We start from the raw sequence: 22,378 nt of genomic DNA, 5'->3' as shown, positions 1-22,378 counted from the left end.
GAATTCAGCGTTTGCATTCAACTCCTTTGCACAAACGTGATGAAGAACAAATATGAAGCTTTTAACTTTTCTAACTTTCTGATTTAAAACATTGATTACAATGTTGAGGCAAGAAATTTTGATACTGTGAGGAGAAAGGATTAAGCTAAAAACAACGATTAGAAAAAGTCGTACACGCAAGCATTTATTCAAACTGTCATGTAAATAAATGATAAAGCTATATAGCGTAATGAAGAAAAAAAGTTAAAAACAGCCATTATAAGATGACAAATACGCAAAAACTTATTTACCTGTCAAGTTAATAAATGATAAGTAGGTATAGCAATAAAAACAAACAGTAACGAACACCTATAAAAGCTCAAAAATAAAAACAAGAAAAAATATTAATTAAAAAAATTAAGAAGAGGCTTCCCCGTTTCTAATAAAGAAAAAGAAGAAAAATTATTGTTTAAAGAAGAAGAATATAACGGGAGTAATTGATAAAAGCAATATCAAACAATAAAAGAAGAGTAAGAAAATAATATTTGTAATTTTATTAGCGCAACGAATAAAAGAGTGCAAATCACCATTGCACATAAATAGAACATTATATTGAGAATAATTGTATAATAGAACTCACTAAGGACAGGAAACATAATCTTAACCATTTAAAAGTTTACCCTTGCCCTTTCTAACCAAATGGTCCCCAGACCCTTAACCTCTTTCCATTTAAAACAAGAATCCATACCTCCTAAAATTTCTGTAACACCTCTATTACACTATACTCCTCACGCTAACAGAGAACACACTACACCCTTCAAATACAACATTACAACTTAAAAACATTTATAAAAAGACCGCCCTTACAATACCTTTAAAAAAGGAAACAATCGCTCAATACTTTGCCTCCTATATTATATGGGTATGTGCGTAAAATTTTTAAACTATTTATATATTTGATTATTATATATCATCGGAAAGAGCTTTAAATTACAATGGTAAAAATTTCATAGAAAACAAATAATTTTACAATAAGTTATGCACGTTTAAGTAACAAAATTTCGTAAAAAAGATTGCTTAAGAAAAGTGCGACCAATATAAAAGTTTTATGTTCGGCTAACGGTAGTTTTGTAATGGGACTTAATTGTTTATTTGCTTTGCTTCCGTTAAATTTTCATTTAACATCACGCTTTAATATAAAATGTTATAATTTTGAAAAAATTCTAGTATTTTAATTAACTTATCATACTAATTAAAATAATAGCATAACTTTTATAATTAAAAATTAATAGTAAAATTTTTAGAGACCGCCGATTCGTTACTGTTTATCGGTTTGCGGATTGTGCACCGAATTATCTATGCTAAACGGTTCAAACTACTTACGGATTGATTTGATCCGAAAATAATTTATCGGAAAATAATTCGTTAAAATTTTTTCGGATTATTTTTTCGGATTGCAATCCGATTCGATACTTTCGGATCGGATTGCAATTCGAAAAATTTTTTTCGAATTGTAAACCGAATCGATATTATTTTTACGGATTTATACGGATTCAGAATAAAAAAAGCTTTCGAATTAAGATTCATTTTTATTTATTTATAATATTCAAATATACAATGAAACGAAATGATTTCCTTGTTAAGAAATAAAAAAAAGTCAAAATCACACTGAAAGTTAATCATTTTCCAAATTCATTTCCTGGCCACACAATTTCTTGAATTTTACTGAGTTGCTTAGTGTTTTCTTTCATATATACCAACATCTCAACCTTTGAGATTGAAAGATTGGTTCTTCTAGAGCTGTATATATTCCCTGCTGTTGAGAAAACTCTTTCAGATGTTGATGATGCAGCAAGTATACAGAGGTTTTTTCTGGCCAGCCTTGACATTATTGGGTAAATATACTGGTTTTGTTTCCAGAATTCCAGTACATTTGTATTTGCTGGAACTGGTTTTGAATTCAAATACCCCTCAATTTCAGTAGAAATGGCTTTCTTGGTGCTTGTTTCACCTCCAGGATTAATGTAACCTGCACCAAACACTTTCTTCCTCAGTTGTTCAGTGAAATCAAAGTCGTCATCATCTTCATCATCCAACATTGAAGGGGAAGGAGTGCTTTGGCTAGCCAAAATTTCTTTTTTTGACAGTTCTTCCATAGCTTTTTTTACTGCAGTTTTGACTACTTCAAATTTTTCCCCCTCATCCACAAAGCACATGCCCTTGCTGTTAGGATCTAAAAAATGAGCTATAGAGAATTCAATATTCATCAACTCCCCTTCGAATCTTTTGTTTAGATCTTCATTGAAGTAGTGAGCAAGCTCTGATGACACCTCGGTTTTTGGCTTGATCATCTCCCTTGCTAATCTTCCTCTGATGTTGTATAGACAATTAATAACGGAACAGATGCTAACATTCTTTTCACTGCTGCATTTCTCAGAGAATTCTGAAAAGCCTCTCAGAAGTCGGATGACAGATTGAATAGATTCCACTTCATCATCTGTTGGTAAAAGATCTGTCAACTTACAACCTCCAGAAACAGTAGGGTTCGGATTCTTTAAAGAATGCATCGCCGGAAGAAGATCCACCACAGACTCCATTTGATGGAGGTTAGAGTTCCATCTTGTGGGGCATCTCTGTACTAACTTCGTTCTGGAGTTTTTTAAGACTTTGGCAGCATTAACTAAAGTCATAGCTTTTTGAGAGGACTGGTTGAAGTGACCTACTAATTTTGTTATTTTGTGGTTGAGAATTGACCATTTTGGACATCTTTTATCATCGACAGCACCACTGACAACTAGATTTAGACGGTGGTCGACACACCAAATTGCACTTTGAACCCCAATTGATTTCCTAACACCTGCTTGGACATTAGCTGCACCGTCGACTGTTTTCCAGGTTTTGACTCCAAAATCAAGTTCCAGTTTGTTGATAGATTCATTGAGCTTCTTGGCAATATTGTCGGCAGTATGTTGTTCGGGGAAGTAGGACATTTCTACCAAGAAGCGCTTTAATTGGAACTTTGAATCTATATAGTGGAGTGTAAGGCTCATGAAAGGCAAATTGGTGTGATCAGTGGTCCACACGTCGGATGTAAAGGCCACTCCATCAAGAATTGACTTGTCTGTATTGAAAATGTTTTTTTACTTGTTCCTTGATGAATTTAAAAAGGAGAGGAATGTATTTTGTAGATATATTCTTTGCTGTAATGGCTCTGAATTGACCGTTGGTTGCAGTTCTCATCATCCGGGTGAATGCGTCAGTTTCTACAATAGAAAATGGTTGAGTGTCCTCAATCACCCATTTAGTAATGTCAACAACAGTTCTTATTTGATTGATGTCAGTAACTTCCCATTCAGGTTTGGTAGCCTGTTTTCTGCCTTGCAGTGTCTGTGTGTTGGAAGTGCCACAAGTTCCACTTGGTCCAGGCTGTGGCGATACTGGTGTATCTTTTTGTGTTTGTGGACATCTCTTCTTTTTTCCTCTTTCTTGTGTTTGTTCAAAATCTGAGTCTTCAGAGGCAAGCTCATCAAAAATGTCTGGTATTGTTGATTTTTGCTTGTCTTTCCTTTCTAATTGTTTATATAAATTCAAGTGGACTCTTTTCAAATGGTTCCTTAAAGGACTTGTGGTGCTTTTATTGATTAAGTATATTTTGCCACAGGCCTTGCATTTTGCCTTGTTTTCCTCCACATTGTTGAAGAATTCCCAAATATTAGACAGCTTAGGCATCTGAAAAGAAAAAAAAAGTGAAATAAAAAAAAAAAAAGAAACGAATCGGATTGAGTTTGCCATATAGGATCGGACGAATATTTCGGATTATTTATTGAATTTAAAATCCACAAAAACGGATCAGATTGTTAATAAGGATTACTTTTCGGATTAAAAATTCGAAAACACGGATCAAATCACATTTTCGATTTACTGACTTTTTATTGAAATATTTGCCTCAATATTTCCTTAATATTTGCCTTAATAAAACGTGATAGTTTTTGATGCATACAAACAGTTTCCGAAAAAGAAATAATTATTTATTAAGTTATTTGAAAATTTTCCTTAATATTCGTCTTAACAATAAATGATATTTTAGAGGCATGCAGCTTTTTAACTCCCGTTTTGTAGTTATTCAAAAACTACAAGAATCTAACTAAACATCGTAAGCGACTTATCTAGTTTTTAAATGGTAGATTGATAAAGTTCGTGAAAGGTGGGTCCATATCATTGATGATTTTTAAAAATTGGCTGGAAAGTAGTTAAAATAATCGGGTTTTTTTTGAAAGAATTCAGCTCAGAAATGGTAAACTTTTCGGAAAACCAAAATTAACTTTCCCAAATCTATGTTTGTATTTTTAATAAAAACCACTTTTCAGCATATTTATTTCTTATAATTAAACTGGGGGTGTAAACAATTGGTACTAATTTTAAAAAATTAAGTCTGAATTTCGAAAACTGATTTAATTATCTATCAAAACCGGTTTAATTGTTAACAATACCCAATGTTACAATAATTTATTTCAATTATAGCGGAGGATCTAGGGCAGGTAGTTTAAACTGTTACATTTAAGGTCAAAGTCAAAGTTCTTTTCTTGTTTAAACCAGTCAATCTTGTTAAACCCAGTCAATCTTGCACGATTTTGCAAATAAAAGGGGTTTCAGTTTTCATGTAGCCTTTGTTGAGGTGGCTCACCACCACAAAACAAAATTTCTTTTTTGAAGGCACTTTATCCAAACAAATACTTTTAATAAAATAAAAAAATTACAGAAGCCTATAGAGCAAATTTTTAAAAGAATTTTGCTCAAATAACAAGAGTATTTTTGTAACTTTTTGTAAGAAAGAGGTATTTTTCATAACATGATTATTAAAAAGAAAAATTATTAAACTTTCCGCTTTTTTTTTTTTTGGTAGTGAGCCACCTTAAAAGCGAAAAAAGATTTACTTTGCTGTTATTCTGAATTCTAGATTGCCAAAAAACTGCGGTTTCTGATATTAAATGGGCAGTTAATATATATATTTTTTTTGATGAGAGCACCATCAACTTTTTCTTTTTAGTAGGAGAAGTTAAAGGATGGGGGAGGTGGATTAAAAACTAATTTGAAAATAACTTGAAAAATGATCGGACAAAAACAACTTAAAAATAAAATATTTGTTTTTAAAAGATTTGAAAGTTATTCTAGATATTTTGCAATAAATTTAGCTCAAATGTGTTATTTCATAGATCATACATGCTTTTAGTTCTAAATCCTCAACAACTCAAAGTTAGAACATTAAATTTGAACCCCATAAACAAATAAACTAAATCGGTCGAACGTATCGAACCTAAAAAAGTCATTATTTTTAATGTTTAATATTGAATTTCTTGAATGATTGGATTTACTTTTCTTTTTATTTTGTTTTACCCCTGAAATAATTCATGGCCAAAACTTACAATAAATTTAAAAAAATATTAATTATGCAATGGTATAACAGAATGGCAAAACGTAATGATACTAAAATTTTAACTCTGAATTGTAATATAAGCGAGATCCTTTTTATATATAGGCATTTCGTTCCATGGGGTAGAAGGACGTAAATAGTCCAGTAACGTTCAAAACGTTCATCTGGGTCACATGTAATTTTCGACAAAAAATACTCCGATTGCGTGATGACCTTGGAAGGATTTTTATTCATAACATAAAAGTTCTACATTGATTAATTACGCGCTATATAAAAGAATTGAAATATGGATTTGTATCAAGAAAAGCTGCGGATGCCAATGCCGTCAGACGAATAAGTCCCAAACTGAAGAGTAAATCTTATTGTTTTATGTTTTAACGCCGCAAGGCATAAAGTAAATAAACATGGAAAAGCGACTCATTCCTGCATCTTTAAAGAGTCTTTTGACAAACTAAAAATAAATTATAAATTCTTAAACTAATGTAGGTGTTTTAATGCACGTGATATCTGATGTTTTAGCTGTATTTCGAGCATCTTTTTTGCATTATTATACGCTGTTACTTTGAAGGCTTTGCACCGAACTAAATGCTGCACCATATGGCTTTTTTTTAAGTTTGTGAAATCAGATGTTTGGAAAACCGCTGAGAAACTAGCTTAATCAAAATAGTTTTGTTACATATACTACATATTTATAGTTTTATTATATATACTAACTGTATATATATATATATATATATATATATATATATATATATATATATATATATATATATATATATATATATATATATATATATATATATATATATATATATATATATATATATATATATTTACATTTTTTAAGTTATCACAAGTTTATAAATTTGATGACTCATTTAAAAAGTAATAAAGTAATTAATATAAAATAAATAACTTTCCAAATATTTACATATATAAAATATGATTACAATAAGAAATAAAAGATTTTACGTTAAGACTATAAAAAACTATTGATTAAGATCATAATTTATAGTTTTTCAAACAAACTAATTTTGTAACTGAAATTCCCGTTCTACTATGGTTACTATGATTATATTTCTTCCCCAGTGCTCTTCTCTATCCACGCCACAATCTTGTTTTCACTACCAGGTACAACCTCGTTATCATCATAAAACTACAAAGAACAAATAGTTATATTAACATAACATGGAGATGAATAAATCATCACAAATGATTTTTTTTAATGTAATCCTGACCTCTTTCCGAACAAAACCAAAGTCGCTATCCACTGTTTTAAAAAAATAACGATATGAACCCGGACGGTTGACAAGTTGCTTAATATCACCGAGAGTCATTAAACCCAACCTTAACGAAATTAAAATTTTTGAATCTGTCACAGTTTCCGAAAGAAAAAAAAAATTCTAATAAACTTCAGACTGCATCAAGTTATAAGAAAAATATCTCTATAAAGAAAAAATATATATCTCCACAAAAACACCATTCTTAATTCAAGATCAACAGGACAACCGTTCGTATAAATACAAGAGAAGAAAAGCGGTAAGTATGAAGGGAATATACCTTATGTCAGATGTATTGAGAATAGGTGTAGTAGATTTCCCAAGAAAGTAAATAACTTTGACTTTTTCATTAAATACCTCCATAGATCTTTTACCTGATTGGAAATGATTATAACACTGTTAATTGAATTCAGCCTGTAAGGCTTTTTAACTGTTTTTCAAAAAATTAACTATTCTGAAAATTTCAAAACCATGCACTATGGATCTTTCACGAACTTAAAGTAAAATTAATCTTAAAATTTTAACGATTTTATTACACACAAGAAAATCGTAAAGATTACCATTACAGTAATTTTTACCTTCTATAGCTAGAGTGCTTCTTCCCTAAACAAGAGTAAGTTTCAAACTTTTTAAGATATCCCATAAAGAAAGAAGAAGTATAACAAGCAAAGAAAAATTAATTTTTACCTTATTCGAAGGGTAAACTTTTTCAAGCATCAAAAAAGTATTCATGAATGAAGACATACTCTAGGTTTAAGAAAAAAAAAAGGAATTTAATATGCGATGCATTTAGAATTATTAAAAAACAAAACAAAGACCTTTAAAACATAGATCAAGTAAAACATAGATCCAGTAAAGATTTAAAAAACATAAATCCCATTGAAACTTAAAAATAAAAATGTCATCAAAATCAAAAATACAAAAGAAAGTACATATATATATATATATATATATATATATATATATATATATATATATATATATATATATATATATATATATATATATATATATATATATATATATATATATATATATATATATACATATTCAAAAAAGATTAAATGTAATAAATAATCTTCATGAAATATAAAAAATAGTTTCAAATATGATTAAAATATTGGAAAAATCAAACAGAACCAGTCAAAAAAAAAGCTAACATACATGCTCTAAACTTTCAAATGCATTTTGAATAGGGTCAACAGATTTAAAAAGCTTTCTGATGTTACTGAGAGTCACACAAACATTGCTATGCTCTTGGACAAACTGGAATAAAAATTAATTCAATCAAATTCAATCAAACTAATCACTTAAATATACTTAATATATAATTTTTGTAAATTAATCTAACAAAAACAATTTCAAACCTTTTCCTTGTATTTTAAAAAATTTAACTCCATCATTCTGCTGACAATTTCATTATTATTATCGGTACCAAGTAGCATTTCTTGAAGTTGATGCTTTAAGCTACTGATCATAGAACTACAAGATTCTAGCCTTGTTTGTAGATTAGCCTAAAAAAGACATTTTAAAAATTATATTCCACTACTAATAAAGATAATTACTTTTGAAGGTGCATTAGGTGTATATATAAACAGAGTAATTTGTAAGGCAATTATAAGGTACTGATAAGGTTATGATAAGGTAATGATAAGGTAATGATAAGGTAATGAGAAGGTAATGAGAAGGTAATGATAAGGTTATGATAAGGTTATGATAAGGTTATGATAAGGTAATGATAAGGTAATGATAAGGTAATGATAAGGTAATGATAAGGTAATGATAAGGTAATGATAAAGTAATGATAAGGTAATGATAAAGTAATGATAAGGTAATGATAAGGTAATGATAAGGTAATGATAAGGTAATGATAAGGTAATGATAAAGTAATTACAAGGTAATGATAAGATATACTTCAACTATTCTTGTATTTACAAAATCTTTTTTCATGATATTAATTTCATCGCTTTGCTTTTGAATGATAGCATCTCGCTTGTTCAACTCCTCATACAAAGAGTGTATCAGCCTTGAATTGGCATTTGTTAAAGCTTGCAAATCATCTGTGAGAGAATTATTTGAAGCTACTTCCAGATTAGGGAGTTTGGATTTCATAGAAGAAAGTCCATGCTCTTGCAATGTGTGCTGGTGCTCTAATGAAGCCTATGAAAAAATTATATACAAAATTAAGTGCAAACTTCAGACATGATATCATGAAAGTCAACAGCAAAAATGTAAAAGATCAATAACAACAATGTTATTTATTTGATCGACATAATAAACATGTCAGCAGGGATAATTGTATTATACTACTAGTTATTTTTGAAAAGATCAATCATCAAAAAAAGAAATCATCAAAAAGAAATTCTTTAAAGTTAAGCAAAAAGGAGAATTCTTTAAAACACAAAAAAAAAACCTTTTCTCTAAATAACTTTAAGCTTTCTTCTTTAAGATCACTAAAATCAATCTAAAATTAAAAAAGCACAAATATTTCAATACATATTAACTATGTTTAAATAAATCCATTTAAATACATGTATAATTATTAATTTAGTACAAAGTAATTTTTTAATTGTAGTTATTACATTCAAATAAGAAATCAAAATTAGAAATATTTTTAGAAATCTTTAACAAGATAACCATGGAATCTGTGCTTATTCAACTTCCTGCATAGCAAAAGCAGCAAAAAGCAGCAAAAAGCAGACAAAAAACAATTTAAAAGAAGGAGGTAAAAACACCTTATAATTTACCAAAAATATAAAAAAGTACTTTAAAAGATCTAGTTTCTTCATTACTGCATGAAACACTTATTGCTACAAAAGAAATGTTACACAAAATAGATGAAAATTAAAATTACCCATCAATTTAAATTGGTTCTCAACAAGGTTAAAATTACAATTGATGAACTTTTTTATTAATTGCTTAAACAATCTCATGGATAATGCTAATTATTTTAATTACATTAACTAAATATTATAAGCAAGTCTTTAGCTATGTGAATTTTTTAACTTTGTATAATTAGTAAGTATTTATATTCAAACAACAAATTTTAGTATTAAAATAGACATTTCATTTAACACTAAATTTTTAATCAAAATATAAATTTTTCATAAAAACATTTGTATGAAAAATATAATCAAATTAAGAGTTCTCTACATGAAAGAAATCAATATTTAGAGAAAGATTTATGAGAACTAATCAAATGCATTATAAAATTACAATAGAAAATAATTGCTGACAAAGTTGATGTCACTGAAATAAGCTTTATGGAAAACTTCCAAAGTAAAGAATGTACAAGAACCATAAGTTTATTTCATGGTCTCTGCTTCAAAAAATAAAAAACAAAGAAATTACCAACTGTTTTTCTAAATTCTCATGAAATCTTTCATTTGTGTCACCAAGAGTTAGCTATAATGAAACATAACACTATTAAAATACTGTTCTAATATTACCATACTAATAATATAAGAACAGTTTTTTAGCTAAGTTTTTAATTACCCTAGATCACCAATTAGGTTTTTAAAGCCTCTTTAGAAATTTAACAGGAAATTTAATTTTAACTGTAGGAAGAAGTAAAATAGGTAAAACAATGTTTACCAAATTCTGTAACTTGTACAAATATTCTTTTATATACGTAAGTTCTATTAATGAATCATCAATTTTTGAATTTTGCTCATCTGAGGCATCACTTGTTAAAAAATTAGTTTCATATAAACTATCAGTAACTACAGAAGCATTTGAATGAACAGAAAATTTATCAGGTGGCTCTGGTATTTCTTCATTTTTTAAACGAATTGATTTATTTGAATGGGCATTAATTAAGTGGTTATCTTTGATAATGTTTTCTGACAAGGTCATGACCTCACTATATGAATATTGAGATTTACTGCTAAGATTAGAAGATGACAACCATGGCAAAGGTCTGCTAATATCTTCATTTCTAAGAAAAAAATTTAAAGTTAAACAAAAAAAATTTATTAAATTCATTAAATACAGAATTTATTAAATGCAATATTTATTAAACTAAGTTCATAAAATACTCTTAACTCAGACAAAAGTTATTTAAAATTAATCATTTAAAATTTATAAATCTCTTGTCTAATTTTAACTGAAAACAGATTTGATATTTTTAATGATTTTTGAACAGACCAAAGCTCCTAAAAGTGTAAAATTGAAACAATAAACTATAACAATAGTATATAAAAAAAACTGTTGTTTCAAAAAATAAATTTTTATAAATGTAATAGTGTATTAAGGTTGTGAAAAATTTTGAAAGATAGGAAATAAATTCAAAAGTATAAAAACAGGGATATGGTTATTTGTAAAAGTCTCAAAAAGTAAGAAACAACAGATGCTTTTGTAAATTCGAGACATAAGGAATCTTAATAATTATCACAGAAACATTAACAATGAACCTGCAAAAGGTTTTTAAAACCCTAATGAAGAAAGATATCTTTGAAATTTGGATTTTTTATTTGAGTTTCTTAAAGATATGGAAAACCTATTCTCAACATTGAGTTAAAATATTAAAACAATTTTTACTGATACAAATCCAGAGGTAAAATAATTTAATAGATAAAATATTTTTTAGACATTATTACCAAGTTAAAAGAAAAAGAAAAAAAAGAAAAAAAAAAAAAAAGGATGAAAAATGAGTTATAAAATAAGAAATCTGAATATCACTCACAAACAATTTCCCATACTGATGCACATTATTAAATCAAGCCACATAACTAGACATATTTTCTCAATCTTTGTTGTTTTTCTTTCATGTATTGTTTTGTTTCTCTCTGAACAACATTTTTAAGCTGCACAGTTTTCAAAAGACAAATAAATAAAAACTTAACATGATTGGCTTGAGATTGACATTAGAAATATTTTGAAAAACTTGCAGAGATAAAATTGCACAGCATGAACTCAGAAAATCCTTTTTGTTTGTTTGGGGTTTTTAAGAATTGAATTGTTTTATTTCATTTTTAAAATAAACAAATAATTTATGTTTAATTGATGGGTGTCTGACTGCAATACTTCATTAATCTTGTCTTTAAATTTTATATATTTTTAAATTTTATATATTTTGTAACAACTGAAGAAATTACATATGTAAACACACACAAATATTTAATATAACACACACACACACACACACACACACACACACACACACACACACACACACACACACACACACACACACACACACATATATATGTATATATATATATATATATATATATATATATATATATATATATATATATATATATATATATATATATATATATATATATATATATATATGAATTACAAAACAGTCATCAAATTTAAAATCATTATTACATTTTAGGACATTATAAAGAACAGATACTTTTACAGATAAAATAATTACATAATGGACAAATATAAAAATAAAAACCAATAGGAAAGATAAAATGGTACCTGTCTTTATTGATAAAAGGCATCTTTGTATAAGATGCATTTTTGGTAGCCTCATTTAGTGACACAGTAGCATTGGAAACCATGGAAATAACTGAATTTGAATATTGAAGACCTTTCTTTTTTAACAGAGAGTTTTGAAAACAATTATAACTGAAAAATTCAGGTTTAAAGTAAACTGCTAAAGCAAGGACAAGACACATGATTGATTTTTCGTTTCCTTCAATAATTTCTAAACAATAGAATTATAATGAAAAAAAAGTACAAAATGAAGCCTAAGTATCCATTTTTTAAAAATAAACCTTTTAACTGAACAAGATGACGATGAAAAGGATGATGAAAATCATTAGAAAATGTGCCGAAACTTTATTATACCCTCATAAGTAAACTTTACAATACAATTGAAGAAATTTCTTTAAAACAATTTTACTTATTTATAATGTTATTACTATTTTATTATCTATCATGTAAATTCAAATTCTTTATTAACACATGCACTTGAATATAAAAAAGACTAATGTTTTATTAAAATATTTGACAAACTTCAAACAAGCAACATAAAATATTTTAATTTCAAAACAGCTTCAAAATAAGATTTTTAAATGAGACTTCCTAGTTTTCAATTTAAATTTTATGCACACTTTGGAGAACAATTAAAAAACATATACAAACAATTTTCATTAAACAAGGTGTAATTGCTTTTTTAAAGTATATTTATAAGTGATAAAAATAAGGCATAACTTTTGAAGGAATCATGATACTGTAACCATTATGGTGCTAATACTGTTAATAAAAAAAAATGTTTTTTGCAACCACCTGCAAAGAAAAGTTTTCCAACTAAAAAAATTTTTTAACCCCCCCTACATAGAAAATATTTCTTTTTTTGAAAGTTGTGAATAATAGAAGTTTCTTCTTTAATTTTTAATTTCTGCTTAAAAAATGCTTTATTTATTAAAAAGAAAATATTTCTATTAAAAATATTGGTAATTAAATATTTATACATTTGTAAAAGCAGAAGTTAAAATTTCTAAATATTTATTTTCAAAAATAGTCACCCATTATAATTGAATAAATTCTGCTTCAAAAAAACACAATCAATTTAAAGTTTTGGGGTGGAGGTACAATCAGTGATAAAACTTATAAGACAAAACTGAAGAAAAATAGACCTCAAATATTTGAACTGTTTTAGCAATCAAGAAATAATGAAAATTATACTTAACTAACTTTAATCTTCATAATGTTTATTCAAAGTATAAAATAATAAAAGTAAGAATTTTTTTCAAACCGAATTTTATTGTGGATCAAAATGTGTAAGTACAAAATAAATAGTAAGTCAAATTATCTTACTTGAAACAACAGAACCTGTACAACTTTAGGTACATTTGAAATAAGCAGCAGAATTATTGTAAACTAGTTACTACTGCTACATACTTAAATAATAAAAATAGTAAAAATCTGTAATTAAAAATTTAGAAGTATTTTTATAAAAACATTATTTAACGAGAATAAATTGTAAAGTTACATAACTGATATTAACAGAATCAAAATGAAATATAATGTAGAAAACAAAATGAAATATAATGTATTTAAAAGAAAAGATACCTGATACAAGAAAAAATAAGATATAGAAAATAAAATGAAATGTAAGAATATCTAGGAAGGTTAGCTTAAATATTTAGAGTATATTCATTTATTGTAATTAAGTAAAAACAAAAGCTTTTTAATAAGTTGGTAAATAGAGAATGAGAGGTTACCTTCCTATGATTTTTTATAAATGGTCATTACCTTACATTATTATTTTGAATCTTAGAATTTAAAAAATTTGAAAAAAAAAATAACGAAGAAACAATAATAATTGAGAAAAAGAAGATACCAGATATTGATACAAATATAGATCATAAAGTTGGAAAAGGTACTTTATACTCTTGAAATACCTAAGTTATCATCATCATTTTGTTGCTATCATAAATACCACAATGCTGTATTGAAATATTATACTTAATAGTTGGAATTTTAAACCCTTCAAAACTATACTACTTTATAAAATCTTCAAGCTTGAAATAAATGTACCTTTAGTAGAAACCTTGTGAAACTTTATATTTTTTCTAGACATGAATGCAAACAGCCTTTTAATATTTAAACACATTTCAGATAAAGTTGATCCACTTGTTATTTGCTGTGGTTCTTTACCTTAAAGATTTTTTGAAAAACAATAACAAGAACAAAATAGACTTAACACACAGCAAAATCATAAATTTTTTAAAAAATTATATAGGTATACATTTATGACCTAAAGTCAGGCTTAAAAAACAAACTTAAAGTAATTTTAGAAATTGAAGTATAAAATTAAATATAAAATTTAAGTAAACTCACTGTTGACCTCTACAAGCTGTAAAAAAGCAACTCCATCTCTCATATCACTTGAGAGATCATTTATTAACTTACTTCCATGTCGTTTTACCAACTGTGCATTAATCCAGTTAATATACATATCTTTATTTGACATCTGCTATTGTTTTGAATATTTTTAATTATGACTATTTGAATTAAATGTAATAAAATAAAGGTGACACACATTTTTATTTTCATATCTTTTTAGCACAAAACAACCATTTTCACTTAAATATTTCAGTAAACAATATGCTTTTTAAAAAAAGTTCATATTCTGGAAATACAGGAAAAGTTGTATATCCAAATCTTCTTTTACAGCTGACATTATAATTTCAGATAACAATACTCATACATGCATTACATACATGCATTACATACATGCATTACATACATGCATTACATACATACATACATACATACATACATACATACATACATACATACATACATACATACATACATACATACATACATACATACATACATACATACATACATACATACATACATACATACATACATACATACATACATACATACATACATACATACATACATACATACATACATACATACATACATACATACATACATACATACATACATACATACATACATACATACATACATACATACATACATACATACAATAGTGATTTTGAAAATGAGAGCTAAATAATGAACAGCAGGTTAAAAGTTACAAAGAATTAACTCCACAACAGTTTTTGTGGAATAAAATAGGAGATCTCTTCAATTCATCAATGGAATAACAGAATACTAAGAGAGACAATGAAATAAAAAAAAAAGATAGATGAATTTTTTTTTTTTCTGTTACCACTTAAAAAGAGGTTGCATTATTTTTCTTCATTATAAATTTTTTTTTTTTTTAATTTCAAACGAGAATTTTTTTTTTTCTGCAGACATCTGTATTGCATCTTATGAAAAATAGTAGGCTAAAACGTCTAAAAGAAATAGTAATGGACAGCATGCCTACCAGCTTTATTTATCACGGGAGCCATCAGATATAGCTATGTTTCTTAAAGCAATAATAGCAGAAACAAGAAAAAAAAACTTTTCATGAGAGATTTCAGGTTCTAAAATAATTATAAAATATAATTAATGCAAAATTTATCATGTATTGATACTTAGCTAAAGGTTAAAAATGTTTGTGTCGTGATTGCGTCTCTATTGACAAAATTATTTTTGTGTTTTTTTTTTTGTTTACTGTTTACTTTATTACGACAAAAATAAGATATGAACTCGTTCTCAGTTTTCTCCGAAAGCACAACCGTACTAGACTTGCTAATTCAAGCAAAGGTATCGCTGGAATTATCAAAAATTATCTTCTTTTCTTGTATTTTTAGATTCAAAATATTACTTCAGTAAAAATTCTTTTGAATCAATATTAAGTCAATAAAAAAGACAAATAACATTCAGATATATTTATTCTTAAGATTCTAAAAAATAAATCTCCTGCTGTTTGTCCGGCTAATCACGTGAGACAGTCACAGACGTTTATCAAATATTTATGCACTTGAGATAATTCATATGAGAAATTACACTTTGAGTGCTACGAATGCAGGCCAAAAACAGCAAAGAATTTAAGTTGTCAGGTAAGTTCATATTTTTTCGAACTGGGCTGTAATCCGCTTCTTTTTAATCTAAGAACGTTTTTTCACTAACAATAAAATAGCTGACAAAGCAGTTGCTTTATTATTATTAACAGTTACTGAAATGGTATCAAAGATGCAGGTCTTGACTTTTTTCTGAACTCAGATCAGGCAATGCGCATCGTATGCATCGTGTGTGGATAAGTAGGTGTCCTGTTTTTCAAAACTTCAAATAACCTCCAATCAAATGTCAGATCGCAAAGAAATTTTGCTTTTATTATTGATTGCAGTAACTGTATAAATATTTACAGCTTGCTATTCAACTACACGCTGATATATTACAATTACACGTAGATATATTACATTTCACGCAGATACAGTGCTTCCAGAAAGTATTAGCGCACTCGTAATTTTTTTATTATGGACAACTTCAAATCAATATAAATTGTAAAGTAATTTAAATTTTGAACTAATTTTTTTTTAAATGAAAGGTAAAAGCAATTAAATTTAATTATAATGTCAAATATTGTCAACCTGCTTGTTTTTTTTATGAGTTAATTAGAAGTTTAATGACTACTCGGAAAAATTTCTGAAATTAAGCGTGCAAAAGTATTAGCGCACTCATTTAAAATGTATTAGCACACTCGTTTAATTCCTTTGAGAAAAACTTTTTTGGTTAGTTTTTGTTAAAAACTCTCTGCTGATTAATAATAGTCAATAAAAAATATAAGAGGAATATATTGAAGTGGCAGAAAATCATTTGAAATACAGTTAGTTAAAACTTTAAAATTGCAAGAACAAAAATATGGGTTTAAGGAGCATATCAATTGAAACAAAGTGGCAAGTTGTTGGCCTGAACAAAAGTGGTCTCAGCAATCGAGAAATCGGAGGTCAACTTGAAATCAGTGAATGCAGCGTTAGAACAACGCTCAAAAATTATAATGAGTTTGGAACAGTCAAAGACAAAAGTCGCTCTGGTCGTCCCAAAAAAATGTCAGAAAGGGACGAAAATAAAGCAGTTATGCTCGCTAGACGCAACCCAAACATAAGCATAGCCGAAATCGCCTCAGACCTGAATACAGCGTTGGGTGCACATCAAGTTAGCCGATCAACAATTAGCAAGCTTATGAAGAAAAAACACCTCAATTCATACCTTGCAACAAAGAAGCCACTATTAAGTATCAAAGACCGTCTCAAGCGTAGAAAATGGTGCAAAGAGAGAGCTGCATGGACTGTAGAGCAATGGAGAAAAGTAATTTTCTCCGACGAGTCAAATTTTGAAAATATTAATCGCAAGAAAAGGGTTGTCGTGAGGAGATACAAAAACGAAAAGTATAATCCTCGTTTTATCATGTCAAAAGTTTAAAGAGGAGGAGGTTCAATTGGCATTTGGGGCTGCATTGCTGGATCTAGCAATGGACTGGCGCATCTTTACACTGATCGCCTTAATCAACATCGATATAGAGAGATATTAGAAGATTATTTAAAGCCATCAATGGACGTTTTCAAGGCTGACTCCACCTGGCAATTTCAACAAGATAACGCTCCTTGCCACACAGCACGCTCAATAAAGCAATACATGGAAGAAAAACGGCTAAATCTAATGCCTTGACCCGCTCGCTCACCTGATTTAAATCCTATTGAAAATCTTTGGAGTTGGATGGACTGCAAATTACAAAAAAGCAAGCCCACTAACTTGGTGCAGCTCAAAACGCAAATCCAAGAGTTGTGGAACACCGTGCCACAAGAACTAATCAGAAAACTTATAGTTTCTATGCCGCGTAGAGTCTTGGCATGCCTTAAAAACAAAGGTGGTCACATAAAATATTAAACTTTCTTAGAATCTTTGAAAAACTGTAAGTGCGCTTATACTTTTGCACGCTTAATTTCAGACATTTTTCCGAGTAGTCATTAAACTTCTAATTAACTCATAAAAAAAACAAGCAGGTTGACAATATTTGACATTAAAATTAAATTTAATTGCTTTTACCTTTCATTTAAAAAAAAAAATTAGTTCAAAATTTAAATTACTTTACAATTTATATTGATTTAAAGTTGTCCATAATAAAAAAATTACGAGTGCGCTAATACTTTCTGGAAGCACTGTATGTTACAATAACTGAATTTTGGCAAACTTGTTTAAAACATTTGCATGAAAGCTGTTTGACTTCAAAGGAGTAAAGCACACTTGAATATTGAGCGGAGCACACTTTAACATCGAGCGTGGAGCTTGAACATGTTGTTTGATAACAAACTTACCTATTTAGAATGTGTTAATAGCTAAATAAATCAAAGCATTATATACAAAGTACATTTATAAAATATCACTTTTCGCTTAAGCAAACAAAAACAAAAAAGATTTTAGCTACTTCGTTATTTATTCAATCAATTTATTTATTGCATTTATTGTTTCTTAGTTATTGCTTCGATTGAGAATATGTTACTATAGTAGTCTTCTCCAGAGCTTTTCTCTAGAGTTTTGGCATTATTCTACTGGCGGCTTTTTTCTTTTACAGAGAGTTCATCGAGCAGCATCTTTAAGGAATGATTTGAAATCAGCCAATTTCAATGCTACTTTGCATTAAAGTAGTTAATGGATAGGATGCTGGCGGCGCTAAAGTCTTACCAAAAAGAATTAACTAACGAAAATTGTAAAACAAAACCGGTGTTATTACAGGAGCGGATGAAAATGCTACAGAAGTTGCTGACAGAGTTTATGATAACGTTGTAATGTTTTCTCTGTCAGTGACATAATTCAAAATGTAGTAATAACTTTAATTAAATCACAGTGAAGTGGATAACCTCTTGTCTTTCTGAAACCTAAAGAAAGGTTTTCACTAGTAGCTGCTTATGGGAAAGCCTGAACTACTCTTTCGTAAACGGTAATGAAAAGTGTAAGATATGCATAATCTGCATATGCGTAACATATAAGCTAAATATGAGTTGTTATAATATTGGGTTGGTGTATAATTATTTCGGCTTTTTTTCAACAAGTTTTATTTAACGAAAACGATAAAAAATATTCAACAAATACATTTTAAAATGATTATTCCAGTGTGTAGTCACCATCCACTTCAAAAACTGCTTCCCATTTGCTTGGCTGTTAGTCGATTCCACGGGCGAAAAAGTCAAAGTTCTAGGAGCCAATCCATACTTAAACATCGGCCACCAAATCATCCAAATTGTCGAAAATTTTGTCACTATGACAGTTTTTCAGCTAGGGATTGACGTGGTAATCTGTAGGAGCTTTGGTCGGTGAATATGGCGGATGTGGGAGCAGATCCCATCCCTTATTGGCAATCGATCCGAAGACAGACGTTCATCATAAGGACGAGTATTATCATAGTGAAAGACAATATGGTTCTTTTTTTGTAGTAGTTTCACTTCGATTGCAGCGTGAAGCGGTTGAGTTGAGGCAGATAGACATCGCTATTAATGTGGAACTGTCGCTTGCCATTTTTGTACGGGATTCCCCATTGTTGCCGTTTATCAGCGTCGTCAAATCATTAATAAGTTCAATATGATTTCTCAGTGGATGATACCGCTTCTGTCCCACCAGACACACCACATAGCCTTTTTACAGTGGAAATCCTTCGGGTGAAACACCTCGCAATACGCAAACCTTCTTTCTTTTGACATTATTGAACAACAACCACGATTCATTCCCAGTAACAAGATTTTTCAAAAATGGTGTTTGTTCGTTTTGCTGCAGTAAATTGGTAAAAATGCGTCAACATTCCGTTTTTTTTTTATCAGAGAGCTCGTAAGGGATCCATCCAGCAAGCTTCCTTACCTTTCCGAGCTTTTTAAGACGATGGAAAATTGTTGAGTGGTCGACATTGAACCTCCTCCACCGCTGTTAGAAGTAATATTTTTTGGTCCTTAAAGTAGACACATTGGAACTCTATTTGTAGAAGTTAACTACTGCATTAACTGTTTGGCATATCGAGTACAACTATTGAACAATCATAACGTTCAATTGAAGTTATTTGAATATGATACGTTCATTTGAAGTTATTTGAATGTTTGAGCTTTTTTCTCCAAAGTACTTGTAGAGACAAGATGAATTGACTGCTGATAAAAACCTAAGTAATAAAGTTTTATTCAAAACACTGACCAGATGAGATGTTTTATTAGCTAATTCTAATTTTCTAGAATAAAGTTTCAGTATGCAGTATTTGTTCAGTTTTTACTAAACAACGAACAAGATGACCGTAAATTTGTGTTACATACATGAGTAGTTGTAGATTTGAAAATATTATATTATTTAGGGTTAAGAAAGCTTCTTTTAACTGTTTCCCTCCTTCCTCCCCCCCCCCCCTCCCTTTCCCAGTCACTAAACTTTGCTTTCAAATGATTTTATAATGTTTGTCTTAAAAATCTTTTTAAAAGTAGATTAGGCAAAAAAAGAGGTAGTAAGTAGAGCATCCGATACTAAAATCGAATTTTTCAAAATCTTCTGAAATCGAGTTGCTTAAAACTCGTTTGTAAATGTTTCCATCAAAGCATTATAATTAATTTTTTGATATTTACATTGGTTAGGATCTTTTTTCTTATCGCTTTTTCTTCAGGTTCACTTCTTTCAGAGGCCTATATTTCTATATCCTGAATTCTTCAACTCTAATCCAGAGAGTTCCTTTCTTAAAGTTCACCTTATTATGTTCATCTTATTATTTTTTGTACAAGATTCAGATGCTGGCCTAATTTCTTAATATTAAAGAAACTTATCAATCATATTATTTATGTTTGATATAAATCTTGTATTAGGCAACGTCATTGAATCGAACAACTAAATTTTTCTACAAATTTTCTACTAAATCACTGTCGGAACCATAAACGAATGACCAACCTCAAAGTTCATGATCAATTATTTTGAATTTTTACGCTAGAATCAAATACTGTCAAAATATAATGAAAAATTTTAATTTTGTCCTGACTTAATTAAAGTAAGACTATTTGGTTTGAACTTGTAAGGTGTTGACGAAGGTCTTTAAACAACTGGCAATTTCCTCGCTCCCTCTGTCTCCTTTGTTTTCACTACAAATGTAGAAATATACTCAATTTAATTCTTCTGTCACACAATATACTCCCAATTTATGGAGCAACAATTTTCTTAAATAGAAAGTCATGTTTAGTTAATACTTCTGGGAGAGGGGCGTCTTTTCTAAATCAAATGTGATAAAACAAGTTTCATCGTTTTCAGGTTGTTTTTTCTAGCTTCTTTTTACGTTTCAAATGCAGTTTTATACATTTTTACATTGCATCAGATTTTTCGCTATCACAGGTCCCACAAATGTCTATTTCAGAAAGGTTGAAATCCTTCATAACCAAAAGATAGGTTGAAATCCTTCATAACCAAAAGATAGGTTGAAATCCTTCATAACCAAAAGATAGGTTGAAATCCTTCATAACCAAAAGATAGGTTGAAATCCTTCATAACCAAAAGATAGGTTGAAATCCTTCATTAAGTCCCGAGTGCAACGATTCAACTATACAAGAACACGTATAATTGAGTTCGTACAGTTTTAGGATTGAGAAATTGCCTTTTCTCTCGCTCACTCCACTTTCTTCCTCACTCAATCTCACTCCACTTTCTACTCATTTAAGTGCCTGAAAATAATGCACACATTTAAATCAGTTGGCGAACAGTTAGGAATGGTTTTTATTTTTTAAAATAGTTTAAACTTATATAAGTACGGCAGAAAAAGTTACTTTCTAAATTACTGTTTTTTAATCTTAGATTTAATTATTTTCATTTTCGCTTTAAGTGTCCTCACTGCTTTCCCTCGCAACAGCGGGGCATCTGACAATAATAGTTTAATGGTCAAGAATGGTGCAAGGCTCTGATTTTATACAGGATTGGACAAAACATTTGCAACCAAATAATGCTAATTTAGTTTCTTTTTATAAAAGTGCTGCATTTTTTCAATTTAGAGAAATAACTATGTAACTGTTTAGAGACAAAGTTCTTTAAGTTTTATTCATCACAAAGTTCATTATTTGTACACGAAAATTAATCAATTAATCAAAAGTATTAAAAAAAGTTGATTTCCTTCTGGACAAAACAAGTGCAACTCGACAAAATGTTGACCAAGCTGTATTTCGCTATCAATATTTCGTGGCGAATCCTTTGTTGTCGATCACAGTCTTGCATCTTCGAGGCATAGATTCGATCAGGTGATCAATGAAACTTTGTGGAATCGCTGCCCAGGCCTTTTGGATTTGTTCAAACAGTTGATCCTTATTACGAACAC

The 22,378-nt window shown here is 28.9% G+C and overlaps 2 protein-coding genes and 1 long non-coding RNA gene across 10 annotated transcripts; 1 reads left to right on the top strand and 2 right to left on the bottom strand.

The window, feature by feature from the left end:
• The first annotated feature begins 401 nt into the window (after window positions 1–401).
• Window positions 402–20,405, top strand: LOC149882122 (uncharacterized). Of its 3 annotated transcripts, none has more exons than XR_016445021.1 (3): window positions 13,705–14,035; window positions 15,969–16,127; window positions 16,241–16,542. It is a non-coding gene; the product is annotated as an uncharacterized LOC149882122 (long non-coding RNA). The 3 variants fall into 3 exon arrangements; XR_016445020.1 differs by lacking the exon at window positions 16,241–16,542 and adding an exon at window positions 18,641–20,405 and having other exon boundaries at window positions 13,710–14,035; XR_016445023.1 differs by lacking the exons at window positions 13,705–14,035; window positions 15,969–16,127; window positions 16,241–16,542 and adding exons at window positions 402–509; window positions 18,641–20,405.
• On the bottom strand, window positions 1,224–3,749 carry LOC149882123 (E3 SUMO-protein ligase ZBED1-like). The gene is made up of 2 exons (XM_090066837.1): window positions 1,453–3,749; window positions 1,224–1,357 (listed from the first exon to the last, which is right to left on the bottom strand). Exon 1 carries the CDS (start codon window positions 3,027–3,029, stop codon window positions 1,659–1,661), a length of 1,371 nt encoding a protein of 456 aa, XP_089922963.1. The 5' UTR covers window positions 3,030–3,749; the 3' UTR covers window positions 1,224–1,357; window positions 1,453–1,658.
• On the bottom strand, window positions 6,266–14,683 carry LOC145191520 (dixin-like). 6 transcript variants are annotated; one of them, XM_090066831.1, is made up of 14 exons: window positions 14,497–14,683; window positions 14,194–14,313; window positions 12,127–12,355; window positions 10,285–10,627; window positions 10,042–10,095; window positions 9,104–9,154; window positions 8,605–8,850; window positions 8,058–8,204; window positions 7,855–7,956; window positions 7,378–7,437; window positions 7,251–7,293; window positions 6,971–7,064; window positions 6,649–6,757; window positions 6,266–6,566 (listed from the first exon to the last, which is right to left on the bottom strand). In XM_090066831.1, the coding sequence occupies exons 1-14, from the start codon at window positions 14,627–14,629 to the stop codon at window positions 6,483–6,485; spliced, it is 1,815 nt and encodes a 604-aa protein (XP_089922957.1). In that variant the 5' UTR covers window positions 14,630–14,683; the 3' UTR covers window positions 6,266–6,482. The 6 variants fall into 6 exon arrangements, with proteins under 6 accessions (XP_089922957.1, XP_089922958.1, XP_089922959.1 ...); XM_090066832.1 differs by having other exon boundaries at window positions 7,269–7,293; XM_090066833.1 differs by lacking the exons at window positions 14,194–14,313; window positions 14,497–14,683 and adding an exon at window positions 13,471–13,559.
• Window positions 20,406–22,378: the final 1,973 nt, after the last annotated feature.

The sequence above is a fragment of the Hydra viridissima genome, unplaced genomic scaffold (assembly GCF_058129835.1).
Source record: "Hydra viridissima isolate aposymbiotic clone 2 unplaced genomic scaffold, HvirCarnegie_v1 scaffold_11, whole genome shotgun sequence".
Lineage (NCBI taxonomy): Eukaryota > Metazoa > Cnidaria > Hydrozoa > Anthoathecata > Hydridae > Hydra > Hydra viridissima.
Note: the sequence above shows the minus strand (reverse complement) of the source record. Positions and strands in the feature narration are given on the sequence as shown.

Excerpts from the sequence above, each read along its gene's own strand:
- LOC149882123 (XM_090066837.1), bottom strand. The coding sequence starts at position 3,029 with ATGAGCCTTACACTCCACTATATAGATTCAAAGTTCCAATTAAAGCGC.
- LOC145191520 (XM_090066831.1), bottom strand. The coding sequence starts at position 14,629 with ATGTCAAATAAAGATATGTATATTAACTGGATTAATGCACAGTTGGTA. Across the intron at positions 14,314-14,496 it reads ACAGCTTGTAGAGGTCAACA|GTAAAGAACCACAGCAAATA; the intron begins GTGAGTTTACTT and ends AAAATCTTTAAG. Across the intron at positions 8,851-9,103 it reads TAAAGTTATTTAGAGAAAAG|GCTTCATTAGAGCACCAGCA; the intron begins GTTTTTTTTTTG and ends ATTTTTTCATAG.